The 20,382-nt window shown below is 49.0% G+C and overlaps 2 protein-coding genes across 4 annotated transcripts in view; both read left to right on the top strand.

Annotated features, from left to right (window-relative positions):
• Positions 1-20,382, top strand: part of LOC309337139 (TNF receptor-associated factor 1-like) — a 261,886-nt gene that overhangs the window by 145,834 nt on the left and 95,670 nt on the right. The window lies entirely within an intron of this gene.
• SAPCD1 (suppressor APC domain containing 1) overlaps positions 1-20,382 on the top strand; it is a gene marked incomplete at its 5' end in the record, with an annotated part of 82,423 nt that overhangs the window by 2,425 nt on the left and 59,616 nt on the right. For both annotated transcript variants that reach the window (XR_014154106.1, XM_081853761.1), the window contains 2 exons: positions 13,103-13,239; positions 19,596-19,733. Coding sequence is in view for 1 of the 2 variants with exons in the window: in XM_081853761.1 (XP_081709887.1) it covers positions 13,103-13,239; positions 19,596-19,733 (275 nt within the window). The remainder of the gene's footprint in view (positions 1-13,102; positions 13,240-19,595; positions 19,734-20,382) is intronic.

Genomic DNA, 20,382 nt, shown 5'->3' with positions numbered 1-20,382 from the left:
TAAGGGAATCCAGAGTTTGATCCAGAGGTCTGTTCACATTACCCCCTTAGAGCACAGTGAAGTTGCTGGAGGGTTTTTTGGGTGCATTTCATAGCTCTTCTCGGCTGCTCATAATGTATTTTCCTTATGCAGACGTGGTTCCCATCTTGGGCTAGGGACGAATTAGGACTGCAGTTAGCACATTTTGGATAATGTCCTGTGTTGGGGGATTGAAAGCCCAGCATTGGAAACGCAGTGAGTACGCAGTGAACCGGAGTGTGAGCACAGGTTTTCTAACACACACACACCAGCAAGGCAGGAGACCTCCCCTGTTTGTTGAGCTTGTTTTCGTGCTGCCAGCTGTCCGGATCAGCTTGATGTGCAGAAGTCAAGAGGTAATGCTTTTCAATGGCCAAACTGCTTTCTAATGTTTCCCTAAGGAGTATCTGTGTTAGCCTTTTGCAGCAAGAACAACAAAGAGCTTTGCATTTGCCCTTTTAAATGCTAACAAATTTATTGTGGCATGAGTTTTTGCGGACTACAGTCCACTTCATCAGACGTATGGGAGTGTCCATTAAATAGCACAGGAGCTTTAAAAGCCCTAGCTAGTGTGACTCGGGTTGAGAGAGACGGAGCAGTGCGGTGGTTAGCACAATGAAATCTCATGACACTCCCTGTGCGCCGCTGGACAAGTCCCTACCTCCCCGCCTGATCCACCTCGCAGGGTTGTTGTAAGGATAAGAGTGGGAGAAGAATTATGTGTACTTTCTTGGAAGAAAGCCTTTTGTTTCCCACACATTCTGATCAATTGCGTTGGGAGGGGGGGATCCAAGTCAGAGTGGCACCCTCTCCTCTGCTCCTGCACTAGTTGTTGTTGTTGTTGTTGTTGTTGTTGTTTTCTTCTTCTTCTTCTTCTTCTTCTTCTTCTTCTTCAGCCAGTGTGGTATAGTGGTTAAGAGCAATGGACTCATAATCTGGTGAACCGGGTTCGCTTCCCCGCTCCTCCACATTCAGCTGCCTTGGGCTAGTCACACTTCTCTGAAGTCTCTCAGCCTCACTCACCTCACAGAGTGTTTGTTGTGGGAGAGGAAGGGAAAGGAGACTGTGAGCCGCTTAAAGACTCCTCAGGGTAGTAATAAAGTGGGATATCAAATCCAAACTCTTCTTCTTCTTCTCTTCTATACGTGCCTTTTACCCTAAGGTCCTAAGGCAGCGTACAGCATCAAAACACAATATTAAAAACAATTTAAAACAACTCGCTGCCATAAAAAGACCTGCGGGGCATAGGGCGGTATCCAAATTGAATTAAGTAATTAATTAATTAATTAATTAATTAATAAGAGGGGTCCAACAAACCACCTAACACCCCATACAACTCAGGTGTCAAAAGCCAAGGGAAAAGAAGTGTCTTTATTTTGCTTATTTGAGGCACACGAGAGTCAGAAAGGAGCAAATAGTACGGCTGTCTTGAGACGGTACCATTTTGGACCGTGTGGGTGGCTGGGGACATTATCCTCTTCAAATGCCCCACACCCAAAGCTCTCCCCAAAAGAGAGAGCAAGCATGAGGATGCTGGCCCCAAACTATTCACCTGGACCTGTCTTTAGCTTTTTTTCTAACAAGCGTAAAGTGTTTGTTGTGAAGTCTAGGTAGCAAGCTAACTTCCTCCCGCCTATCACCCGCCTATCACAGCTTCCTACGTATTTTTCTTTTGTGTCTCAAGCCATGTCTTTTTCTATTGTCCCCGGATGCATGTTGCTCTAAATTATCCCTTCAAAACAGCATCAGCGTTGCTGTTCAAGGTTCCTGTTTTATAAGGGAAGAACAGAAAATACTCATGACATGTATGTAGCTAGGCACAATTTCTTTAATTTCATGGATCTCGCTGTAAATCAACAAACCACTTTCTCTAGTTTGAACCAACAAAATGATAATAAACCACACATGGGGGGAAAACAAATTAAAAAATTTTTTCTTAAAAAAAGGAAAAAAATATATCACCATGTAAGATGTAAGTTCTGCCTCTGAATTTCGGGGTGCAGACCCTGCGGCCCTCCGGCCCTTGCCACACTACATCTCCCATCAACCTCAGCCGTGATGGTTAAGGGGTGATGAAGAGCCGTCGTTCAGAAACATCTGGGTCCCCGTCCCCCCCCCCCAGATTCACTCCCTCTTCTTTGCTTGCGTGGCACGCTCCTTTGGACAGTGGTCAGCCGGGCGGATTTGATTTCTAGAGGGGTGCTGGGCATACTGCAGGTTGTGGAGATTGGGGGCAGCTGCTGTTATTGCGGCATGGCAACAGAAGGTTGTGTTTGTGTGTGTCTTTGGAGCGGTGTGATCAGGAGGGAAAGGGGTCACTTGTCCTCACCTCCTTCAGTACTTCAGGTTATAGTCACTTCAGGTTACAGACTCCGCTAACCCAGAAATAGTACCTTGGGTTAAGAACTTTGCTTCAGGATGAGAATAGAAATCATTTACTGGGCATTGTGGGGAGTGATATAAATAGAAAGGAATGTAAGCTCTTTTTATATGCAATAACAGCATCAAGAATATGACTGGCCCAAAAATGGAAGCAAGAAGAATTACCGACGATTGAAGAATGGAGGATGAAGTTAATGGACTGTGCAGAACTAGATAAACTAACAGGAAGGATTCTAAACCGGCGGTACCAGAAATTCACGGAAGACTGGAGTAAATTTACAGACTATTTGAAAAGTATTTGTGAAGATCAGACGACGCTTGTAGGTTTGCAAGAAGTTTTGTGAGGAGTATTATTGGAAGTATTGCAAAAATGAAGAAAAGGAAGGATGATTTGTTAAGAGATGTAAAGGCAATATAAAGTTAAGAAATGCATAAGAAGTGGTTAAAACGGTGGATCATCAGAGGTGCTGATGGAAGTCCAAAAAGATTGTATGTGATAAGTTTTGTGGCACATTTTATAATTTATATGTTAAAATCTATAAAAATTATTTTTAAAAAAGAGAGAGAGAGAGAGAGAGAGAGAACAGAAATCATGCAGCAGGAGGCCCCATTAGCTAAAGTGGTGCTTCAGGGTAAGAACAGTTTCAGGTTAGGAACAGACCTCCAGAACGAATTAAGTTCTTAACCCGAGGTACCACTGTAAACACAGCAAGGGAGAGGGGGAAGGTGGGGGGGCACCTCTGCTTTTCCTCCTCTGCTAACACGTTCTTTCTCTCCCTTCTGCCTTTGCGCCCCTGGCAAGCCTGTGGCAACTCCGCCACAGCACCATACGGCCAGGGGTTTAGCGCTCTTGATCCTGTCTCCCCAGCCATAGAGACGACCAATCCTCTTACCCGGCTGCTCTCATCCACCCCCTCCCAACCCCAGCTCCCCAGTAAGGCGCTTTTGTTAATGGGCCACGCATTGGACAGCCCCAGAGGCTGGAGTTGAGGAGTGGGAGTGGGATTAGACTGCATAAATAACCTGACTGCCCACCCCCACGTTTCTCCTCCGGCCTGCCCCTCCCCAGCAACATGCCTATCATCCTTCAGTTTCTCTGTTAGGCATGCCATGATTTCAAACAGGTAGCCCCCCCCCCCCTTGAAACCTGGCAGAGCTGCTGCCAGTCCGTGTGGGAAATACCGAGTTAGATGGACTAGTGGTCTGACTCTGCGTCAGGTATAATTGCTGGCCTCTGTCTGTCTCGAAAGACAGTGGAGGAGTGGGCATTTGGGCAGGGGCATTTACTCAGCTGGTGTGTTTCTGAATCTCGCCTGCGGCTCTCGTTGCAAAGAGCAGTGACCACATTATCACATGAGCACAGCATTTGATATTTTCATTTACATACATTCCTTCGAAATAAGATGGGTTTATGAAGCAATTCTATAGCCTCCCACCACGCTGGCGAAGAATTCTATGAAACAGTAGTCTATATCCGGAATCACAGTTCAGTGTTGAACATCATATTTGCTGAATACACAAAGCTTCACAGCTTGTCTGTCATCGTACAAAGTCTGGTAGCTCACTTCATTTGAAGATTTTCAGAGACTTTGAGACTAAAGGTTTCGTTTTGGACTTGTTATGGTTTGAAGGAATTCTATAAAAGATTGTTTATTGCATATGTACATGGTCACCATGTTGCCTAGACATTGCTGACGTCCTCTTTGCAAAGCAAGCTGGGTGTATTTGGGTCGATTTGCCTATGGTTCATTCTCTCTCTGCACTCACGGCCCCAGAGTTGTGGTCAGGGCTGGATTGAGGTTTGATGAGGCCTTAAGCTACTGAAGGTAATGGGGACCTTTATATGTCCAGCTGTCCTTTGTCAACAACAAATTGTCACTGTTTTTCGTGTTGAATATACACTACAGTGGTGCCCCGCAAGACGAACGCCTCGGAAGACGAAAAACTCGCTAGACGAAGGAGTTTTTCGTTTTCTTAGCCGCTTCGCAAGACGCATCTCCCTATGGGCTTGCTTCGCAAAATGAAGCTTGCCCCGCAAGCTCCGGGGATAGCGGGGAAGTGCAGCGCGTCTTCCCCGCTGTCCCCGGACCTCTTTTGAAGCAAGGGGCGGCAACGGGGAGAAGATCGCTTCTCCCCGTTGCCAGCCCCGCAATCTCCGGGGACAGAGGGGAAGGCGCGTGCGCCTTCCCCTCTGTCCCCGGACCCCTTTTGAACCAAGGGGTGGCAACGGGGAGAAGCGATCTTCTCCCCTCCGCCCCTTGCTTCAAAACAGGTCCGGGGACAGGTCCGCCGCGCGCCTTCCCCTCTGTCCCCGGAGATTGCGGGGCAGGCAACGGGGAGAAGCAATCTTCTCCCCGCCGCCCCTTGCTTTAAACAGGTCCGGGGACAGAGGGGAAGGCGCGCAGCACTTCCCCTCTGTCCCCGGACGGTCTCCATAGGAACGCATTGATTGATTTTCAATGCATTCCTATGGGAAACTGTGCTTCGCAAGAAGAAAAACTCGCAAGAAGAAAAAACTTGCGGAACGAATTAATTTCGTCTTGCGAGGCACCACTGTATATGGTAATTTATGGACCTAGCAGGCATCTAAAGCCATTTGCACATGTTGCCATGCAACTAGTCCATGCAGAATGTAGGCACCCTATACAGTGGTACTTCAGGTTACAGACGCTTCAGGTTACAGACTCCGCTAACCCAGAAATAGTATCTTAGGTTAAGAACTTTACCTCAGGATGAGAACGGAAATCATGTGGTGGCAGCGGGAGGCCCCATTAGCTAAAGTGGTACCTCAGGTTAAGAACAGTTTCAGGTTAAGAACGGACCTCCAGAACAAATTAAGTTCTTAACCTGAGGTACCACTGTATATAGAAATGAGCAAACCAGTGATATTTTAGGGAGCTGGCTAGCAGGCGGGGCCCATGACTTACATCATAGGAGCCTACACAACACAAAACACTGTAGTTGTATGTAGGTTTTATTTTATTTGTTTTTTATCTTATATTTTGGAAATGTACATCGTTGTTTTTTTCTTTAAATTTTTTGGGGGCACCCAAGAGGGTGGGGCCCTAAGCTATAGCTTGTATATCTTATACATAAATCCTGCATTGGTTGTGGTCCCTCATTTCTCACACACCTGAAACCCTCCCTCCTACCTCCCTGGCAGCTGATGCAGCAAACTTTTCTCCTCCCGTGTCCACGGGATTCTGACAACACCTTCATCAGGGTGGACTTGATTTAAATCACTAGAAAGTAAGACTTGATTTAAATCTTTTCTTTTTTTTTTAACAGAAAGACTCATTCTTGCTGGTATAATCAATATTTACAACCAGATGAAGGTTTCATTTTTGGTAGTTCAGAGTAGTTTCTACAGTTATATCAAAAATTACTGATTTGGTTATACTATTGGAAATGCATAGACAAATAATTGTGAAATTGTTGTGAGGTTTAATAAGTTAACTGTTTCTATTTGGACAACTTTTCTGCTGTACTTTATTGGAAGGAGAAAAACTATCATTTCCTTAATAACAATTCAAACAATTTATTTAACTAAAACAATAACATTATAGCATATGTATCCATGTTTGTTAACTGATGAGGTTAATTTTTTTTTAAAAAAACCAACAACTTAGACTGAGTTTTAGTACACATGAAAAGCAAATCCTTATTTCCTGATGAATAGCCTTTGGACTATAATGTAGCTTAAATAGAAAACTATCTTTAGAAAGATTTTTCCTCCAAAAGCATTTTATTTTAAAAATCCAAGTTAAATTAAAAATATCTAATTAAAAAAAATCCTTTAAGAAATATCGATTTTTATCCACCCTGACGTTCATCCCTCCATACTAAGTACGTGAAGAAGAGCCCTGCTGGATCCAGCAAAAGATCCACCTTCTCGAAGGGCAAACGACTGTAACCATGAAATTGGGGAGGGGGGTATCTTGGAGAGGGCAGGAAAGTTTTTCTGAGAGGCATCATCAGACCCCTGGGTTGGGGATGAGCCCCCTCTTTGTGAAAGGCTTGCTGACACGAAGAAAGTGAGCAGGTGAAACTCTGGATTAGGAGAGGCATCATCTGGTCCTTTTCTGTAGGGGAGTGGGGCAACGTTCTGGGGTTCACCTGCCAATGGTGGGTGGGGCCAGAGGGGAAAGTGGGTGGAGCAAAGGATGTGAATTTTACCTTTGTACGGCAGGCTAGTTTCTGCGCACAGACATCTCCGTTCTCTATCCAGGCAGACAAGACGCATTGTCAGAATTCAAGGACACATTCCAGCCATGCAAAAAACACTTGAGGAGGGTGGGAGAGCAAGGCTGGTCAAGGGGTGTGATCTGGGAAGAGGGCGTGAGACTTGGGAAGAGTCTCAAGGTCCATTTGGTGAGGCCTAGAAGGATCCATTTGGCCCGCAATCATGCCCGGCATGGTTGTCACTTTCAAAAGAGGGCAGGAGTGCACCTGTGCCTTTAAGATTTCTACAGAAGTTCAAGTTGCCCACTCTAAATACAGCTGTTGGAATGAGAAGTAGTTTATGAAATGAATGTTCTGGGCCAGGCACAGGCAAACTCTGTCCCTCCAGATGTTTTGAGACTACAGCTCCCATCATCCCTGTCCACTGGTCCTGTTAGCTAGGGATGATGGGAACTGTAGTTCCAAAACATCTGGAGGGCCGGAGTTTGCCTATGCCTGTTCTGGGCCGTTGTACAAGGTAGCAAACGATAGAGCCGGGCCAGCACACAGACACACAGTTGTTGTTTTTCTGCATTAAAGGGTAACTCATTTTTGCTTTGGCATACATCAGTTTATCTTGGCATGTGCTTGTAAGGGGGCGGGGAGGGCAGGCCTTCTCCTTGCCTCAGCTTGATCCTGGCGGGAGACTCCCAAATGCATGCCAGGTTGAATGAAATCAGAGCGGGGAAGAAGAAAAGGCAACGGAGGTCTTCAGATCCAAGTCGGTGGGAGTGGGAAGTTAGCAACAGGATAAGTAACAGGATTCTATAGGTTGGGAACGAAAGGCTCCTGGATCCATTGCCGATTGAGAGTTGATATCCCAGCTGCTGTCCGCAGCGGCATAGGGGAGAGTTTGGCAGCTCTCAGTGCCTGGCGCTGGGCCACGGGCATCCCTCCATCTGCTGAGTTGGCCAGGGACTGCCTTATTGTCTGGGAGGCAGCCACTCAATCTGTAGCAGCCGACTGGCACCATACATCCCGTGAACTGTGGGTCTTGTGCATCAGCTGAGCTCTGAGCAGAGCTTTGCCCAGTCAGCTTCTCCTTCTTCCCGTGCCTCTTTCTTTGCTTCCTCACTGCCACTAACGGCTCAGACCGTTTGCTCCTCCTCAGGCAGTTTCCCTACCCGACTCTGGTTGAGAACCTGCAGAGATGTGGGTGCTTTTGGAATACATTTTGGGGCCAGTGTAAGAATTAGTGTTAGCGCTAGGGGATTCCCCCAACTCCTTCCCCCATGCACCCCCAAATCTGCTCTGTAGGGCTAGGGGAAAATTTGGGGGGGCAGGGGATGCAGAGGGAGGAGATGGGGAAGGAGAAATCCTTGCGCTGATAGAGAAAGGTAAAGGACCCCTGGACGGTTAAGTCCAGTCAAAGGTGACTATGGGGTTGTGGTGCTCATCTTGCTTTCAGGCCGAGGGAGCCGGCGTTTGTCCACAGACAGCTTTCCGGGTCATGAGGCCAGCATGACTAAACTGCTTCTGGCGCAACGGGACACCGTGATGGAAGCCAGAGCACACAGAAATGCCATTTACCTTCCCGCCACAGCGGTACCTATTTATCTACTTGCGCTGGTGTGCTTTCAAACTGCTAGGTTGGCAGGAGCTGGGACAGAGCAACGGGAGCTCACTCCGTCACAGGGATTCGAACTGCCAATCTTCTGATCAGCAAGCCCAAGGGGGCTCAGTGGTTTAGCGCCACATGCATCCCATTTCATGTTTTTCCCCCTGTGAGAAAAGGATGTAGGACTTAGGTGGGCCACTGCCTTGATGCAGTTCATCTTACCTTCTTACAGTGAAGCAATTTATAAATTGGTTTGTTAAATAAATGCTCAGTAGGTAGGTTGTCTGGAAGCACCCTTACGTGGAAAAACCAACACCTTAAGTTGTTGCCCAGAAAACAATAGTGAGAACGGGGAAAGAACTGGGATGGCGAAAATGTCTCCACATGGATTCAGGGCAGTTCTGTGGTCCTTAAGGCCTTGGCAATACAGTTGCCGTCCTGTTCCCTGTTCCGTACTCCCTGTTCTTCCAGTGGCTTCCTTCACACACATTTTAGCACATGAGCCTTTTCCCGGAAAGGAGCCACAGGTAAACCTCCACCTGCCTGACAGCCTTAATGTCAGGATGCTCTTAAAGGCACAGGGTCGCAACCATTTAAAAAGGGGGGAGAGGTCCCTATTTGCCTTTCGATGTGGTTCACTCCGCTTCTGAAATGGACTTCTCTCTCTTTGCCACATCCCAGTTGCTTTAATTAGAGCAACTAATTACAGGGGCTCATTGATTAACTGAGCCCAGGCTGGCGGAGGTCCAGAGGGATTGATTGCCCCGGCTGACTTTCCAGGGGCAGAATTAATGAGGAACAAAGCGCTTGTCGAAAGAAAAAGCAAAAAGCAAACAGCAAACGTAGGACCCAAGGGGCCTGTCCCCTGCTTTCTGCCTGTGTCCCTGTACCTCTTCTCCAACGCTTGCTGTTCCTGCTGCGTCAAGGGTAACCAGGTGCAAAGCAGGCCTGGCTTCTTCCATCGATGTGTCAGAGGAAAGTTGTGGCAGGAACATGCTGTCGTGCCGGGGTGGAAAAAGGAGCCATTAGGGACACAGGAAGCTGTCTTCTAACTGAGTCAGACCATTGGTCCATGGAGCTCAGTATCGTCGACACTTCAGTGGCACCAGCTCTCCAGGGTACCAGGCAGAGGGCATTCCTAAACGGCTTCGGTCCTGTATACCTGAAGGAGCGTCTCCATCCCCACCCTTCAGCCCAAACACTAAGATCCAGCGCCAGGGACCTTCTGGCGGTTCCTTCCCTGTGAGAAGCGAAGTTACAGGGAACCAGGCAGAGGGCCTTCTCGGTAGTGGCGCCTGCCCTGTGGAACACCCTCCCATCAGATGTCAAGGAAATAAGCAACTATCCTACTTTTAAAAGACATCTGAAGGCAGCCCTGTTTAGGGAAGTTTTTCAATGTTTAATGATGTATTGTGTTTTTAATATTTCATAGGGAGCCGCCCAGAGTGGCTGGGGAAACCCAGCCAGATGAGTGGGGTATAAATAATAAATTATCATTATTTATCATTATCATCATTATTATGATTTCAAGCCCTACACCTGGAGATGCTGGGAACTGAACCTGGGACCTTCTGCATGCAAGGCAGAAGCTTTGCCTTGGAGCTATGGCCCTTGAATCACTGTTCTGTGGTGTGGAGAATATGATAGAAGTGTTTGAAATTGTGCATGGTAGAGAAGAGAACATTCTCCCCTTCTCCCATAATACTAGACCTCAGGGTTACCCAATGGAACAGAATGGTGGGGTGTTCAGGATGAGCAGAAGAACTACTTCACATAGTGCAGAGTTAAGCTATGGAACTCACTTTGTTGGCTTTAAAAGGGACACACAAATTCACGTAGAGGAAAAAGCTCTTGTGGCTACTCTGCTCCATGCACCAGAAGCTTCTGCTTGGTCACTGTGACAAGCGGGATAAATTCTGGACTTGACAGACCATTGGCCTTGGAGGAACAAGGAAAGTCATGGTTTCCTCCCCCCCCCCCCAAGAATCCTGGGAGCTGTAGTTTGTTCAGGGTGCTGAGAGTTGTTTAGGACAGTGTTTCCCAACCTTTTTTGGGCAAAGGCACACTTGTTTCATGAAAAAAATCTCGAGGCACACCACCATTAGAAAATGTTTAAAAAATTAACTCTGTGCCTGTATTGACTATATATACAGTGGTGCCCCGCAAGACGAATGCCTCGCAAGACTGAAAACCCGCAAGACGAAAGGGTTTTCCGTTTTTTGAGGCACTTCGCAAGATGAATTTCCCTATGGGCTTGCTTCGCAAGAAGAAAGCCTATAGGGAAATCTCCAGGGACCTCTTTTAAATGCTGGCGGTGGGGAGCAAAGCCTTCCCCCCCCTCCGGCCTTCAGAAGAGGTCCAGGAAGGCCGGCGGGGGCCGAAAGGCTTTGCTCCCCACCGCCAGCATTTTAAAAGCAGTCCGGGATAGCAGGGAAGCGCTTCCCGCTATCCTGGACGGCTTTTGAAGGCAGGCGGGGGGAGCAAAGACTTTTGTTCCCCCGCCCGCCTTCAGAAGAGGTCCAGGACCTCTTCTGAAGGCTGGCGGGGGGTGAAAGTCTTTGCTCCCCCTGCCTGCCTTCCCGGGAGAGCGGAGAAACGCAGCGTGTTTCTCCGCTGTCCCAGACAGCTTTTGAAGGCAGGCAGAGGGGAGCAAAGACTTTCGCCCCCCGCCCGCATTCAGAAGAGGTCCAGGACCTCTTCTGAAGGCGGGCGGGGGGCAAAAGTCCTTGCTCCCCCCCTGCCTGCCTTCCCGGGAGAGCGGAGAAAAGCAGCGTGTTTCTCCGCTGTCCTGGACGGCTTTTGAAGGCAGGCGGGGGGAGCAAAGACTTTCGCCCCCCGCCCGCCTTCAGAAGAGGTCCAGGACCTCTTCTGAAGGCTGGCGGGGGGCAAAAGTCTTTGCTCCCCCTGCCTGCCTTCCCGGGAGAGCGTAGAAACGCAGCACGTTTCTCCTCTGTCCCGGACGGCTTTTGAAGGGGGGGAGCAAAGACTTTCCGCTCTCCCGGGAAGGCAGGCACGGGGGAGCAAAGACCTTTGCCCCCCGCCCGCCTTCAGAAGAGGCCCTGGACCTCTTCTGAAGGCGGGCGGGGGGCGAAAGTCTTTGCTCCCCTCTGCCTGCCTTCAAAAGCTGTCCGGGACAGCGGAGAAACACGCTGCGTTTCTCCGCTCTCCCGGGAAGGCAGGCAGGGGGGAGCAAAGAGGTCCTGGACCTCTTCTGAAGGCGGGCGGGGGGCAAAAGTCTAATTCTAATTTCAATGAGTGTGCCCTCCCACGGCACACCAGGCAACGTCTCGCAGCACACTAGTGTGCCGCGGAACACCGGTTGGGAAACACTGGTTTAGGAGACCTCTCTTTTTTTCACTAAAATCCTGAGAGTGGTTGAACAGTCAATACCCCTTTCCTGTGAATTCCTCTGTAAGGGGAACGAGGGTCTCCTAGCAACTCTCAGCACCTTTAACAAACACAATTCCCAGGATTCTTGGGGGGGGGGGTCTTTAAAGTGGCATGTTGCAACATGAGTCTGCCAATCGAATCCTACCCCAAAACTGTAGATGTCTGGGAGTGCCCTGAATTGTTGGGTTGTATTCAACATAGCACCTGCAGGTTGTTTCATCAGCACATCCTGTGGTCTAAACCACTGAACCTCTTGGGCTTGCTGATCAGAAGGTCAGTAGTTCGAATCCCCGCGACGGGATGAGCTCCTGTTGCTCTGTCCCAGCTCCCTCACAGGGGTCACCCAGATGCCGGGGGGGGGAGCGGGGAGCCTGCAAGCGGTACCTGAGTGCAGCAGCGATCTCCCCACCTGTGATTGCTCAGCAACTGGTATTCAAAGGCATACCATTTCTGGCAGTGGTGGGGTAACATAGCCGTCATGGCTAGCAGTCGCTAATAACCTTAGCCACTATGACTTTGCCTAATCTTCTTTCAAAGCTATCCAAATTGTTGGCCATCACTTCCTCCTGTAGCAGTGAGTTCCATAGCTGAACGATGCTCTCCGTCGCTTCCTTTTATCTGCCCTGAACCTTCCAACGTTCAATTTCATTGGATGTTCATGAGTTCTCATGTCGAGAGTGATGGGGGAGGGAGAGGAACTGTCAGTGCTGCAATTCCCAGAATTCCCCGGAAGGAGGGATTGATTGTTAAAGCACTCTGGGAACTGTAGCTCTGGGAGAGGAAGAGCGAGGTCTCCTAACAACTGTCAGCACCTTTAATGAACTACAGCTCCCAGAGTTTTTTGTGGGAAACCATGGTGGTTTAAGCTCAGGGCCACCTCTCCTGGTATACGTCCCACAGAGAACCTTAAGGTCTTCAAATAAAAACATCTTGGAGATCCTGGGCCACAGGGAGGTTAGGCTGGCCTCAACCAGAGCCAGGGCTTTTTTGGCCGTGGCCCCGATCTGGTGGAACGCTCTGTCACAAGAGACTAGGGCCCTGCGGGACTTGACATCTTTCTGCAGGGCCTGCGAGACAGAGCTGTTCCACCAGGCCTTTGGCCAAGGCACAGTCTGACCCCCTCCTTCAGTAATCCTCATGGAACTCTAGCCCAATGGTTGCCATTAATTTGATTCTGACTTGACTTTAGAATGAATTTATTTTAGAATATATTTCAATTAATTGATTGTGATTTTATGTGAACTGTGTTACTTTTACTGTTTTTAGCCGCTCTGAGTTCGGCTTCGGCTGGAGAGGGCGGGATATAAATAAATAATAATAATAATTAAATGTATGGTGTGACTGTCACCAATATGGGTTGGATTATATTGTGGCAAAAAAAACCCTGCATGAGGGAGCAGTATGAGTTCCACTGTAAATGGCAGGATGCTCAAAAGTTTATCAGATCAAACGACAACAAATAAACCTGTAAGTTCCTTCCCCAACCCCTTCTTTTGAAAATATGTTTATGGCATAATGAATCTCTTTCTCCAGGAGAATCCGATGGGAAAGGAGTCACGCGGTCGCGTAGCATCAACAGTTCCCTCTGTCAAGCTGGGAGACGCCGGAGTATCCGACTTCCGAAAGAACCGCGAAGACACACCATTTCCAATGCCTTGGAATATGATATGGTGAGGAAGCCCAGGGAATGGCTCCTGAGGGCCCTTCCAGACAACCTGGTCACTGAGCCTCATTTCTGATGTGTTTGTGGGGAGTTAATACGACATCAGAACGAGTGTTAACTCACAAGTTCCAAGTGCATCTTCCCATCCCTTTCTTTATTGGAAAAAGTCCAGCCATGGGACATTCCAATCCACTATTAGCTGTGCAACTTAAATGTGATTGAAAAAAAACCCCAGCCAACGGTCTGCAAACATCCTAAGTGTCATTTTTAGTCAGGCATTCCACACGCCACACCTTTGTGTGCAAATGGAAAACAATGTCTTTTTCCCTCTTCTTTTTTCCCCAGCGACAGGAGGATTATTCAAGCCTCAAGAAATACAAATCAGCATCCTTAATTAATTATAAAAAACCTGCCTCCAGGCTGCAATTGTCCTTTGAGGTCGCTCGGTCCAAGGTTGTGTTTACATTGCAAACCTCTTCCACTGTTCCTTGAGCCAACAGTGTGACGCAGCAGCTAAAAAAGCCAATGCAATTCTGGGCTGCATCAATAGGAGTATAGCATCTAGATCAAGGGAAGTAATAGTGCCACTGTATTCTGCTCTGGTCAGACCTCACCTGGAGTACTGTGTCCAGTTCTGGGCACCACAGTTCAAGAAGGACACTGACAAACTGGAACGTGTCCAGAGGAGGGCAACCAAAATGGTCAAAGGCCTGGAAACGATGCCTTATGAGGAACGGCTAAGGGAGCTGGGCATGTTTAGCCTGGAGAAGAGGAGGTTAAGGGGTGATATGATAGCCATGTTCAAATATATAAAAGGATGTCACATAGAGGAGGGAGAAAGGTTGTTTTCTGCTGCTCCAGAGAAGCGGACACGGAGCAATGGTTCCCAACTACAAGAAAGAAGATTCCACCTAAACATTAGGAAGAACTTCCTGACAGTAAGAGCTGTTCGACAGTGGAATTTGCTGCCAAGGAGTGTGGTGGAGTCTCCTTCTTTGGAGGTCTTTAAGCAGAGGCTTGACAACCATATGTCAGGAGTGCTCTGATGGTATTTCCTGCTTGGCAGGGGGTTGGACTCGATGGCCCTTGTGGTCTCTTCCAACTCTATGATTCTATGATTCTATTCTATGTGGTCCTGACTTGCGTGACCTCAAAAATTGTAGTTCTGCGGGGCAGCCAGATAGGGGTGAAGCACTCTGAGCACAGTCCAGTATACCTGAAGGAGTGTCTCCACCTCCATCGTTCTGCCCGGACACTGAGGTCCAGCTCCGAGGGCCTTCTGGTGGTTCCCTCACAACGAGAAGCCAAGTTACAAGGAACCAGGCAGAGGGCCTTCTCAGTAGTGGCACCCACCCTGTGGAACGCCCTCCCACCAGATGTCAAAGAGAAAAACAACTACCAAACTTTTAGAAGACATCTGAAGGCAGCCCTGTTTAGGGAAGCTTTTAATGTTTAATAGGTTATTGTATTTTAGTGTTTTGTTGGAAGCTGCCCAGAGTGGCTGGGGAAACCCAGCCAGATGGGCAGGGTATTAATAATAAATTATTATTATTACTATTATTATTGCTTGCATTCTCCGCAGGAGATCATGAGGATGAAACCGAGCTGAGAGTTAAGGGCGTGCAAAGAGCAGGGGTGGCTTAATCAATACAAATGTCATTGTACGGTCTCAGACCCGACGAAAGCAAATTGAAATCGCAAAATCCTACAATTTCTGCCATGCACCGACTTAAAACCCATGGTACTTATATGAACTAAGGACAGGAACAATCCAAGATGCAATGAAACTAACTAAAAACTCTTAGGGAGTCTTTGCAGCAGGAAAGAGAAATCCATCAACGGTTTCTGTGATTTGTTTTGTGTCAACAAAGTAATTGTGTCAACCCCAAAAGTAGGCCAAATCCCCCCCTGCCAGCCATTTTGTCCCTATTCAAAATTGCTTTTCTCTCTCCCCCCCCCCTTCCATTGCCGCTCCCCTCACCCCATGGAGGTCCAGGTTCATGCTGAAAGGAGATAAGACCGACAAGGCCATATTGGAAAGGAGTGCAGTTCATACTTGATTTTAAGTGTGTGTTTGTTTGTATAAATGCACATATTGTCTAGCTTCCACACGGCTTGTGTTGTTAGCTGTTTCCAGGGTGTCGGTTGGACCTGAAAGGTATGATTACCGAAAGTTGCTTCCGGATGACCTGCTTAAAAAGCATTCAGTCTGATGTATTTGCCTCCCTGCCTGATCTTCTCTGTCTGCCTTCTGCGGGGAAGGGCTGCCCTCCCTCTGTAATGAGCTTTGAAAAGCGCCGTCTGCAGCAGCCTGCTACATATTTCAATGCATGCCCACTTTGGCTCTGAAGCGGCTTCCAGGCATCCAGTTTTTATCAAGCATTTGTCCTGATTTGCTCGCGCAGAGTTTGCAGGGAGGACAGACGACACCAGTTGTTTATGGAGTGTTCATAGTAGTTCATTTGTGGGCAAGCTAGACCACGTTGCCTCAAGCATTACCCCACATTTTCCAGTTTGCATTAATAATAATAATAATTTTTAATTTATGCCCCGCCCTTCCTGGTTCAAAAACCAGGCTCAGGGCTGCTAACAATAAATTTAAAACACTTAATTGTAAAAGCAGCATAAAATACAGTATAAAAACATGAATAACAATAAATTCAAAAATCTATTAGATAATCCCCAGGGCTATCTGGCTAAATTGGTCCTACTTGGGCCAGCAAGGAGGCCAGGGGAGAAGTAGCTGTGGGGTCTCAGAGCAGGTGATCTTCAGAAAAGGGGAGGGGGAAGGAAGGGAAGGGAAATAAAAGATCAGGCTGAATTCAAATTAAAGGCCAAGCAGGTCCAAATAAAGGTCTTACAGGCCCGGCGGAAGGAGGTTAAATCCTGAAGAGCCCTAGTCTCATGGGACAGAGCATTCCACCAGGTTGGAGCCATCACTGAAAAGGCCCTGGCCCTGGCAGAGGATAGTCTGACTTCCTTAGGGCCCGGGACCTCTAAACTATGGTTATTCATGGACCTTAAGGTCCTCTATGGGGCATACCAGGAGAGGCGGTCCCGTAAATACGAGGGCCCTTATTACTTCCCCTATTGCGAAAAAGTCTAATTTTCAGGTCGGGTTGGGGGAAGTGGGCTTGTTGCTGTAGCTGAGAGTCCTGGACCAGATGACCCTTGGGGTCCATTCTAACTACGCCTCTATGATACTGTAATCGTGCAAACCGAATTTTCTGGCCTGTGATTGAAACCCATCTTCAGAAATCACTGTAGCCTTGGAAGCACCCAAAATTAAAAAGTCAGTGTAAGACACCTTAAGCCAGGGCTGGCTGGCACCCCAAAAAGTTGAGGATATAGTTTTGAACAAGGCCTTTTTTTTCCATGTTGCAATCGTAAATTGGCAGAGCAGCGTGTTCTGCTCACCTCTCTTTGCACCCCAAGCGAATTCAGCCAGCTGGAAAGGCAGGGATTTTGGCCACCATTGTCCGGGGCAACTGAGGCTTTAAAGCATATCCCACAATGCACTGGGGGGAAAGTGCTGATTTCAGCCAAATGGGATGGCAGATGGGGTGGGGGGTTAGATTCCGGACACTGTTGCTTTGCCCCCAGGGCAGAGGAGGGGTCTGAGGGGAAGAGGGGAAAGCAGAGAAGGCCGAGGGGAGAGACGGCGAGAGGTTAGCAGTGGAGGAGAGCAGGCAGCGCAAATCCATTTGAAGAAGAGAACGCGAATGTGGAAGACCGGGCGGGCAGCAGAAAAGGGCGAGGAAGGGTGGAGACGCTAGGAAGGAAGGAAGGAAGGAAGGAAGGGTGCGAATGAGGTGAAGGTTGATGGAGGGGTGTGTGAGACAGAAGAGAGCATCTGAAAGGGGCGAGAGCTGAGGGATGGGAGAGGGAAGCCGCTGTGAAGGAAAGTCGTGACAGGATTTTGGGAAGAGGGTGTGACAGGGGAGCATAGCTGTCAACTTTCAGATTTGAAAATAAGGGATCAGCAGCCTCGAAAATAAGGGATCAGCAGCCTCACCTGTCCCGCAGACAGTCTACGGGATATCTAACAATCCGGGATAGCTGCGGGAAGCAGTGGGATACGGCGCTGGAATAAGGGAATTTCCCGCAAAAAAAGGGAAGGTTGACAGCTATGCAGGGGAGCAAAAAGTGCCTTAGAGGAAAGAGGACCAGCTGAAAAGAGAGTCCAATTTTGAGGAGGAATGAGGAAAGGCTCAGAGAAACGTTCCTGAAGGAATTGGGGGGGGGGGGGGGCCTGGTGTGCTGTTTTAGTATTTGGCTGCCGGCGTCAGAGCTCTCCGTGACGACACTGGCCTGGAAGCAGGTGGGACGTGACTTGTGGGGAGAGAAGAAGGGGCCACCTGGGAAAGCACCCGTCGTCAGAGCGTGACTTTCCCCCTCCTCAAGCAGGGGCGCCACTGTGAGGGGACCTCGCTGCCCCGCTGGGATGCCAGGGTGGCCCCCTTCCCTCCTGCTCTGGGCGTTGCTGCATCCCGGCCCCCACTGCGCCATGATGGCAGTCCAGAGAGGCTACACCATCCTCATCGTCCCACTGGGCACGGCCCTCAGCAGCCTGGAGGCCCTGCGCTTCTTCTTCTGGGTGAGTCTCTCTGCGGCTCAGGTAGCTGGGACCATGATGGCACACACAAATCTCCACACCCCTTTGTTCTGGCCTCCCTTAGACCTTACCTCCTCCCCAGACATCCAGTGTTTTGAAGTTCTAAAAAGAAATTTGTAGAACCCTAGAAATGAGGAAACGCCTTGTTCCTCATCCCTCGAGAGGGCCTGGAAGGTGTTCTGTGGGTAGCAGGGTCTTCTCCACGGTGGCACCTTGCCTTTTGGGATTCCTCCCACTAGAAACTCCGTCAACATGCATCTCGGGTTATTCTCGTGTTCATTCTTTTGGTATTGCATTGGACGTGCAGTTTAGCAGTCAGTTTTGTCGAAGGGGCTGCATTCTTGTCGCAAACCGATGTTTTGATACGGGGTGCTGTTTTCATTGCGGTTTGGAGGTTTGGGGCATCTTATAGAATCATAGAGTTGGAAGGAGCCCTGAGGATCATCTAGTCCAACCCCCTGCAATGCAGGAATACGCAGCTGTCCCTTACGGGGTTCGAACCTGCAACCCTGGCGTTATCGGCACCACGCTCTAACCAACTGAGCTGTCTCACTTTCTGAGCTGTGCTGAGAACTGGCTTTGAAGTATGCTTTCACGTTACATAGAATGTTTATGTCAAAATGCCACCTCTGCATATCAAAGTGATTGAGCGGGTGAAGGTAAACTTCTCCCAAGTTGTTAAGGGCTTTACAGACTAATAGGAACACCTTGGAATTGGCCTGGTAGCAAATCAGCAACCAGTTCAGATTTCCTAGCACAGGTGTTATGTGCTGCTTTTCTGGGTGCCCTGGGGGCACCGGTTGGCAATGGGCTCCTGCCCTCCTGCTGCTGCTTTGGCAGGTGCCCTTTCCGGGGAGCTCAGAAGGGTGTCGCTTTGCCCATTGCCACCTCCTCTGCTGCCTTGCATCATCTGAGGCCCTTCTTCGTGTGCCTCCTTCACGTGAGGTCCTGAAGGTGGCCACACAAGAACGGGGCCTTTTCTGTGGTGGCTCCTTGTTTGTGGAACGCTCTCCGCAGGGAGATTCATCTGCCTCCTTCACTATAAAATTTTTAAGCACCCTGCAAAAACATTCCTCTTCAATCAGGTCTGATTAGCATTTTAAAAAGGTAAAGGGACCCCTGACCATTAGGTCCAGTCGTGACCAACTCTGGGGTTGCGGCGCTCATCTCGCTTTATTGGCCGAGGGAGCTGGCATACAGCTTCTGGGTCATGTGGCCAGCATGACTAAGTCGCTTCTGGCAGACCAGAGCAGTGCACGGAAATGCCGTTTACCTTCCTGCCAGAGCGGTACCTATTTATCTACTTGCACTTTGACGTGCTTTCAAACTGCTAGGTTGGCAGGAGCAGGGACCGAGCAACGGGAGCTCACCCCGTCACGGGGATTCGAACTGCCGACCTTCTGATCAGCAAGTCCTAGGCTCTGTAGTTTAACCCACAGCGCCACCTGCGTCCAAAGGGTGATATATAAATCTAATAAATGATGATGGTGATGATGATGAGCATCATCTTTGGTGCCTAGGACTGAACTTGAGGCCTTCTGCGCCCAAAGCATGGGTTCTACACCCTTTGAGCTACACCTCTTTGCTACTTTGTGCGGAAATGTTGACATCCCTCTTTGCAAGGTCCCTTCTCCCTTAGGTGGAGATCTCCTGAGCACTGCAAAGTCGTTCCGTGCTGCTGAATCAAAGAAACCCACCCACCCCGCAACTCACAAGCTAGAATCTTGACTTTGCCCCCTGTCTTGCAGCTGAAGCGGATGCAGGAGCTGGAACGGGAACGGGATGCCTTGCTGCAAGGGCTGGAGATGGTTGAGCGGGTGCGCGACTGGTTTCAGCGCCACCTCCTGGAGGCCCAGAGGCGTCAGAAGCACATGGGAACGGAGGCAGTAAGTACCAGGCAGGGCCCGAGGGAGAGCAGATACCACCCTTAGGTGGTATCTAAAGGTGCTAAGGGTGGTCTGGCTATTTTGGCACCTGGGGCAGAAAGTCCCACAAGCGCATCTCGCCTCCCAGGGCAGTAAGGCTGCAATAAAAATAAAATAGCTAACAATTGGCAGCCCTTTCACGAGACCCAAAATCAGGCGCCTCAGGCTTCTGCCTCACTCTGCTCCAGGTAAGGGCCGGCCTTGTGTGATGATGGAGTATTTGTGGCGCGGCATTCAGTAGGTTGAGATACACATGAGGTTCTGTGGATTTCACATGTCCCCTTTTCAAAGCACGTATGTTTAATTTGACAACTGTCACACATTTAGGGAGCTCCCCAGCTCGGAATAAAAGGTAGCAGGGATTAGGAGACTAGTAAGAGCCAAAGGTCACTTTCAGTGTGAAATCTTTGAACTGGTTCACACAACACACTGAGCCAAATCTTGGCTTGGCAAGACCCTCGTTGACGCTGCCACACTAAGCCAAGCCAAGGTGGTTATTTCAGTTAAAGGTAAAGGTAAAGGGACCCCTGACCATTAGGTCCAGTCATGGCTGACTCTGGGGTTGCGGCGCTCATCTCACTTTATTGGCCGAGGGAGCCGGCGTACAGCT

The sequence above is a fragment of the Podarcis erhardii genome (assembly GCF_964252035.2).
Source record: "Podarcis erhardii genome assembly, chromosome: 2".
Lineage (NCBI taxonomy): Eukaryota > Metazoa > Chordata > Lepidosauria > Squamata > Lacertidae > Podarcis > Podarcis erhardii.
Note: the sequence above shows the minus strand (reverse complement) of the source record. Positions and strands in the feature narration are given on the sequence as shown.